Here is an 8,028-nt window from a genome sequence, read left to right as displayed (position 1 = left end):
TTAACAACATGACTGTTTGTCCCACTGCACCCATAAGGAAAACATAAACCACAGACAAATGAAAGCAGAAGCAGCCGTGGCTATTAAGAGCAATTAAGCACTACACAGCCTCTCTGCAGGGGGCAACCATGGAGTGGTTTAATGGAGCAGATCTCATGGTAGGATGTACATTTGGGTAGTGCTGTCTTGCATATTCAGGTATAACTATCTGCTCTTCTGCAGGAGCTTTGGTTGAATAGCAAGAGGCAGCTACAGCTACCAAGAGGGTGCTGCCTATTTAATATCTGCTCATTTCATTTAATTTCTGTATGGAGTTGGAAATGAGTTTGTTAGAAATAAAATACTTCATAGGGAGATGAGTTGTCAGCTTTCTGTGGTTTGAAGAGGAAAGGGTACTGATGTCACTTTTTAGCTTGAAATCAGTTTGAAGCTTCCAGGTAGTTCAGTTATACAATGTGTATTTCTATTATTTCAAGCACAATGTCCCTTTTCTTGTTTATGAAGATGAACCACAAACAATAAAGTCCCTAATGGCTTGCACATATTGTGAATTAAGTGGTCTTCTGAAAAGTGGTGTAGTTACTCGTGCCAAGATTTGAATTTTCCAAAGCTCTTCTACTCAGTGTCTGACACACCTTGAGAATTAGATATATTATTGTCTGGTATATGTTCAAGGAAAAATGGCTGGAACAAGGACCTGTGAACCTCTGCCCCTTCAATGGAATAATTTTTTTGAAACAAATCAAATCAGCTAAAGAATTAGAAACACAGAATGGTTGGAAGGGACCTTAACCATCACCTAGTTCCAACACCGCTGAAATGGGCAGGGACAGCTTCCACTAGATCGAGTTGCTCACTTGAGTTGCTGGGTGGTGGTTGGGCTGCCTCCCGCTGCCACAGCCACAGCCACATCCTGCTCAACCCTACAGGGTAAGTGGAAAAACTCCTTTTATAAGCAACATTTTACGTCAGCAGTGAAAGAAAGGAGAGCAATGAAAGGAAAAAAAAAAAAAAAAAAGTGGTTTTAATTTTCACTGGGAAAAAAAAAAAAAGATAAAAATGTATGTATTTTAGCCATGAGCACAAACCCAGCAGCATGCCTGTATGGTGGTAGCAGGAGTGGTGCAAAGGTGTTAGCTTTGATGGGTGACTTTATCTGCTTAGAGCTGGGGGCAGAGGGCACACATACACTCACATGCTTTAAGGCTACTGCTACAAAAAAGGAGAACACATTCAGTGTCTTCTTAATACCCTGCTCATGCTTTGAACTGTTAGAGGCAGAAGAAATGTGACATTTCGGGTCTGTGCAAGAGTCAGGGAGAAGATTATTGTCTTCAGTGAGCTTTCCCCAAGCCCTGATAAATATATCTTTAATTTTTTAGCCTGGTATCACGGTGGTGTTTACTGTGTCAAACAGCGTGTTTGCCACCACCGTACGCCTCCAGTGAAGCTGTGACTCCTGAGACCCTGCCCCACCTCGGGCTGCTCTGCAGTGCCAGCCCCACACTGCAGCACATGGGTTGCAACCACATCCAGGGGACCAGATCCCCACGCCCGGGAGGTGCAGGAGCATAAATCCTTCTGTGCAGTCATCACAGAGCCCTTGGACTCTCACCGAGCCGAGCCACGGAATGGCAGACTGTGCTCCCTGGACACGAATGCAGCCTGTGCAGTCAGCCTTTCCAATAAAACTCTTCTTCAGGCAGAAATGTTCTGCAGAGATTAACAAAGCGTTCCTCATTCGGTGCGTGAGATGAAGCGGTGGGAAGGTGCCCTCACTACGCCCAGGAGAGCCAGGCACAGGCACAGCCATCTCTGTGATGCTGAGGGCAGAACCCCTTTCAACATTTAACTACAGCCCTGGAAAAACAGTGCCTGTCAACTCCAAGGCTATGGAGTTCAGCTGTGATATGCTGTCTGAGGATGTCAATGTGGGGAGTAAGTAAAGTCTCCTGTTTAAATACGACCTTGGAAGGCAAATGTGAAATTGTGAAGCTTGTTCACTGGAAACAGCAAGCATTTATTGAAATCTCAGTACTCCTGTTTTTATTACTCATCCCAAGTTTTACATATTAGATATTTAAGAATTAAATGTTACTGATTTGACTGAAAGACGTTTCTCTAGACTATGAGTATTGTAGGAGCAGTGTCGGGAATAAGGAGACTAAAAGTATTAGGAATCAAGGTGATACAAAATATAATTTGTTAGAAACACAGTTTTGTTTTGAATAAAATACAGTGATTCCAAGTTCCCAGTGTCACAAGCAAGTGCATCTCAGCAGGTTTGTCTTTCTTTAGAAAACAGACATGAAATTAACTCTGGTATTTTTCAGTTTAATATTTAATGTTTTGACTCATCCAAATAACAGGAAAATGGAGGATTTTGGTGTGGCCCAGAGCAAGAGTTCTAACTGAGCTCCTATCGGCTGCGATTGCTCACGGTAAAGATGAAGTTTTATTTCTGCAGCCTTTGTACTTTGCTTGATTAGACACTGCCTCGCCAAAAATCATCCCCACCCCACTTAGCAGAGATGAGCTGCTGAAGAATACCACAGGGAAAAGCACTTTTAAACTATAATCCTGGAAATGAGCTGTCCTAGTGAAAATCACGTCTGAGTCACAGAGTTACACAAGCACATTTCCTTCTGTAAAAGAGCCAGAACCTTTCCAGACCATCTACTGCAGGTCATAACAGGAGATCAAAAGACATTTCAAGTGTCCAGAGCAGTGTACTGAATAACAAAGGTTGTTTGTTTACTTATGTGTACATGCAATAGACATTTCATGAAAATATTTTCATCAAACAAACCCCTGGTGTTCCTTACAGATGTGTTCCCTGCCTGCCTTTCCTTGGAGCCTGGCTCTTTCTTTGTGGTTCCCAACACTGCCCTTAAGGATAACGCCAACTGGTATTCTTACAGCCCAGAAAAACCAGAAGTTTATGCTACCAACTATATTCTATGGGAAAAATAGTGTATTTCAGAAGAGTCATCAGTGGAATTAAAAATGTTTCCAATCAGTCTGACTTTATCAACTGTCACAAAAAAACAACAGTCGATTGTCCAGAAATAATTTATTCATCAACAATAAAACACTGAATAGAAAAAGCCTTGTAAATAAAACTATATATATATATAATGCTTTATTTTTTTATTCGATACTCCACAAAAAACACTACAGACAGTAACAAAATAATCCAGTTAATCTTAAAAATTTCAAATTATAATTGTCACTCTTCATTTATCATGTTTTATTAACAATGCAAAGGTCATTTGTTTACATATTATAGTTTTACTTGATATCGTTAAATTTTTTCTTAAAACACTTGAAGCAATTTGTTGCTTGCCCCATAATTTATAACATATATCAATAAACAATATAACAGCTCTGAGAAAGATATGCAGACCGTTCATTGGCAAATAGTCTACCATAGTTGTTTAGTGGGAGAGCAGGAATAAATCACAACTGAATTGGGATAGAACTCAACACATTGAAGAGAAATAGTATTTGGGGAACAATTACATGTTTTCCATCGCTCGCTTAGCAATGTGATCTCTTTCGAGCTCTGATTTCTCCTGTTTTAGATACTCCAGCACCTTTGCTAGCATATCCTCATCCAGATACTGCCTGTTCTGCGTGTCATCGGCTTCCCCAGCCACGGAAAGCCTTTTGCTGAGCGAGGCCAACTTCGCAGCCTCCTGTGGCTCCAGCTGATTTAGGTGCTCTCTGATGGCCTGTTCCAGGTGATCATCTTCCTGCAGGTTGCCTTCAGAAGCTGGGACTCGCTTCATCTGGTTCGTATTGATCACTTCAGGATATTTTGCCAAGACCTTTGCCAAGTAATCGGCCAGTTCTTCGTCCTTCTCATTCAGTTTCTCGTACTCCATTTGTCGCCTTTCCAAGTCGTTCATCCAGGCAGCCTTAGGGAACAGGTGTCCTTTCAATCTTCTGGGGATGTAAGACAGTCTCGGCAAATCATTGTCTTGATTAAGACGATTTAGTAAGTAGGAGGGATTCTGATTGGCTAAATTGTCATTTCCCAGAAGACTGACGATATCTTCGATATTGAGGTCTTCGGGTAGGTTTTCTGGAATAAGAGGCTGCTTCATGTACCCGTTTTTAGAGTTTACATTATTTTTAAATATATCGCTCTGTCCTAGATTGGTTTCAGCTATCTCGTCGAGGTCTTCTGGGAACTCTACTTCCTGCTCAGCTTCCAACCTCTCACTCTGAAGCTGCTTTTTTTCTCCAGCTTTCAACATGTCTATTAAATCCTCAGGAGGAATTTGTAAATTCCTTGAGATTTCTATCAGCTGAGCTATAGACTGAGGATCGAGTTGTTTATCCAAAAACATTGATGCTCTTTTTTCCTCGAGTTCTCCAGTCCTTAATTTCCTATTCCCAGCACTACCCATCAGCCTCTTCAGGTAATAATTCATTAGCTTTGAAACATCCTCTGACATTTGATCTTTGTTGTCTCTTCTTATTTCATCCTCAAGGAAGTTCAGCTTCCCTGATCTTTTCATTTCATCATCAATCTCCTCTTCGTGTTTATCAATTTCCTCTTTGCTGTCTTTTATCTCTTCCTGGGTTTGGCTTTCCACTTTTTCCTCTATGGGATTCCAATCTTCTCCTCCAACCACATCTTCATAGGCAATGTTATTCGCTTTATACACATCGTCTTCATCATCTGTGTACAATTTCTGGTCCTCATCCAGCCTTTCTTTCTTGTGGTTGCTCGGTCCTGCCATCTTCCCCAGCTCCTGAAACACAGACTCCAGCGTAGCAAGGCTCTGGGGGGTGTATTGCTCTTCCACGATTTCATTCGTACGCTTGAAAGGGCTGTCTCTTGAACTGTCTTCATAGTGCCCAAGTGGCATTTTGAGGTACTTTTGCCACCTCTCAGGCCACTTGTAAGCCTCGTAATCATCACTCACTCCAGCTGGAAAGTTGTTATCTGAACTCAGACCGTAAAGTTTATTCTCCTTTGGGCCAGCTTTTGACTCTTTCTCGGCTTGCCGCAAGGCTTCCAACATCACCTTAACCCACTGGGACTCATCTTCAGTCAAAGAATCCCTTACATTGTCTGGTAGGTGAATCTGATCCTTGCTTTCCTTCTGTTGCAGGAGATACGGGACACTTTGATAAGAGTTGTAGTCAGGGCTACTTTCTCCCTTGTTAGTTTGCTTGCGAAGATCTTCTATGTATTCCAGCGCTTTGATCATATCAGGATTTGGGAGTCTTTGTAAGTTTTTCATTACATAGTCTGGATCTTTCTGAAGCAGCTGATGCTGCTGGAAGGAGGCTGCATCAACCCAACAGATGAGGACAAAGAAAAAGGTGAGAGCGCAGGCTGCTCCAGGCTGGAAGGTTTTGGTTTCTGCCATATTTAAAATATTTCCTTTAAATAAAGAAGAAAAAGAAAAAAAGAAGCAGTTAACACATGGAGACAGACTTAGGAGACTGAGCTATGCTAGAAATTTCTTATCTTTTAGCTCCATGTACTTTATGAACATTAATTTTCCAATGGCAGCAAAAAACTACAAAATACCAAGGCTACATAGCTCATGAAATGCCCACAGAGGAATCTAGATGCCATTTTGGTTATGAAAACGAAGCTCCTAAATGGTAAAATGAGTGTATCCATATATTTAAATGCTGCTCAAAATATTCATATTAAAACTGCAGGCAGAAATATTTAGTGAGATTGTTCCATAAGGCATCTAATTTCATGCCAGGATAATACTGCTGAATGCTGCTAGACTGCAGTAAAATTAATGTGATGAAGTGGAGAACATGGCATATAAAATTACTTGCAACTTAATTTCTGTCATTACTGATAGTGCTATTTCTTCCTTTTTTGCTATTTCATTTAAAAATCCCATTATTTGTATTACAGGTGAATTTTAATTAATGACTCTATGAGTCACTTTCCGATGGGCAACGATCCCCTATGTGAGTGACAAACTATAATTCATCCTAAACGTACAATATAATTTTACTGAATCCCTTAAAACCCATCTTGGAAATGAACTCGAGGAGGTGGGTTCTGGGTGGTGATTTCATTCATCTGCTCATTCATTCACTTCAGCAGAAATTGAATCAGGTCCCAGGACAGGCAGAGACATGACCATTGGTAAATTCAGTTAGAATAGATCAGTATAAGCCCACGTCTGCCCAGCTTACGCCAGTCAACAGCGAACTCTGGAGAAGAATTGGGATAAATATTCCTCCAGCTGAACTGAGACGATTGTAGCACCACTGTTTATGGAGATAGAGCTGCACAAGCCCAGCCTTGCAGGGAGCTGAGCACCCTACACACAGCACAGCCTGCCATCAGTCATATTGCTTAGGAGATGCTCAGGCACTGATACGCTGGGGCCATGAGACAGATCAGACTTTTTCCTGATCCAGTTACAAATGAAGTACAATAACGAGCAAGGAACTGTAAAGATAGAAACTGCTTTGGTTAATTGACCTATTTTGGTTCCTTTGGTTTTTGGCTTGGTAAAAGCATCCTGCTGAGACATTGGTGGTTCATGACAGACTGAATGAGCTATGTATACCACTATTTACCCACTGCTGGAAGTAGAAAATGAGCATGAATATGCTCATTTCAGCTCACTTGTAGATTTTTCTGCTTAGTTTTTGTTCTTAACATAATGTGACTTAACTAAATAATTGAAGCACTATCAGTTCAGAGAGCTGCTTTTTTCCCCTTCAGTGTGCTTGGGAAAACTAACAGTCATGATAGCAAACAATTTCCCCAAACATTTCTGGCTTCAAGCCTGGATATGTTTGAGCACTGCTTTCAAATTGGTTTCAAATGAAACAACAGGATTAGTTCAACAGCTGATTAGAAGTTCCCACCCTCCTGATCTGAATTTGCCCTGAAACAAAGCCCACACATCGTTTAATTTTCTGTCAAAGAAAAGGCATTAGCCCTGTGCATAAATTATGTGTCTCCCTGAAAAGAAAAAAAAAAAAAAAAGGCCATTTGCTACTTTCTGTAGCAAATAAATTAAATTAAGGCTTTCTTTTCCAGCAAAGAGACTGGTTATTAACAGAGCTAGTTTGATTAGTGCATGAGAAACTGTCCGTTCCTAAGGGTGGGGGAAGGGAGATGTATTCCATAATCATTTACCAAGCACCTCCCACTCAAAAAGACCAGGAACTCACCCTCCTTCTTCACTGCACACAATTTGGATTGTTACAGCCTTTGTAAAAGCTGTCGGCATCCCATTAAAATCAAAATGTGTGCAGCCAGGCAAAGTTTAGTTTAGTGTTCCACAAGGACATTGCCCAACTGGATATTTCCTTTGCAGGAATAACAGGTCATTGGCTCCTGTCTTCATATTTTCTGTGCATTTGCCTCTAGGTCAATTTCCACTCCTAATTTATTGGTAGATAATACTTGAAAGCCTGGTCAAATGGATTTGGGAATGAATTATTTTAAAAGCTTTGAGTTTCGGTCATAAATCTTGTCATTAAATATGACTCTAAGGTAAGAGGACTCCTCCCCAGCCCTTCAGACTTTAAGTCCTTTTTTTTTTCTTTTTTTCTTTTTTCTTTTCTTTTTTTTTTTTTTTTTTTTTTTTTTTTTTTTTTTTTTTTTTTTTTTTTTTTTTTTTTTTTTTTTTTAATAGAGGACATTTTAGACTATCTTTAGGATTTATAGTAAACATTTCCCGCTGTGCCTCTCAAAGGTCAATATACTAATACAGCTCTTTTGTCACCAGATGGATAATTGTGGAGCTAGTCTAGATGGAGAGCATATTTTCTCCTCTATTAGCACCTAACAAACAGGAAAATTATCTTTTAGCCAACAAACGAAGATGAAGAAGTTCCTCTTTACAAAATGATGTAATCACATTCACAATTTAAAACATACAAAGGCAACGCACACTGACTAAAGTTCCCTAAAAAAAACAAACACAAAAAATAATCTCCTTTCTGGGATGTTTCCATGGTAGCGGTAATTTTTGCTCTCAATCTCTCTCAGCAATTGTCTCTTATGTGACTGTAATG

The 8,028-nt window shown here is 40.2% G+C and overlaps 1 protein-coding gene across 1 annotated transcript; it reads right to left on the bottom strand.

The window, feature by feature from the left end:
• Positions 1-3,056: 3,056 nt before the first annotated feature.
• Positions 3,057-5,422, bottom strand: SCG2 (secretogranin II). Its single transcript, XM_027906053.1, has one exon. It carries the CDS (start codon positions 5,385-5,387, stop codon positions 3,519-3,521), a length of 1,869 nt encoding a protein of 622 aa, XP_027761854.1. The 5' UTR covers positions 5,388-5,422; the 3' UTR covers positions 3,057-3,518.
• Positions 5,423-8,028: the final 2,606 nt, after the last annotated feature.

Source organism: Empidonax traillii, unplaced genomic scaffold (genome assembly GCF_003031625.1).
Source record: "Empidonax traillii isolate 1590-97213 ecotype Southwest subspecies unplaced genomic scaffold, ASM303162v1 scaffold1244:size288329, whole genome shotgun sequence".
Classification (NCBI taxonomy): Eukaryota; Metazoa; Chordata; class Aves; order Passeriformes; family Tyrannidae; genus Empidonax; species Empidonax traillii.
Note: the sequence above shows the minus strand (reverse complement) of the source record. Positions and strands in the feature narration are given on the sequence as shown.

Excerpts from the sequence above, each read along its gene's own strand:
- SCG2 (XM_027906053.1), bottom strand. The coding sequence starts at position 5,387 with ATGGCAGAAACCAAAACCTTCCAGCCTGGAGCAGCCTGCGCTCTCACC.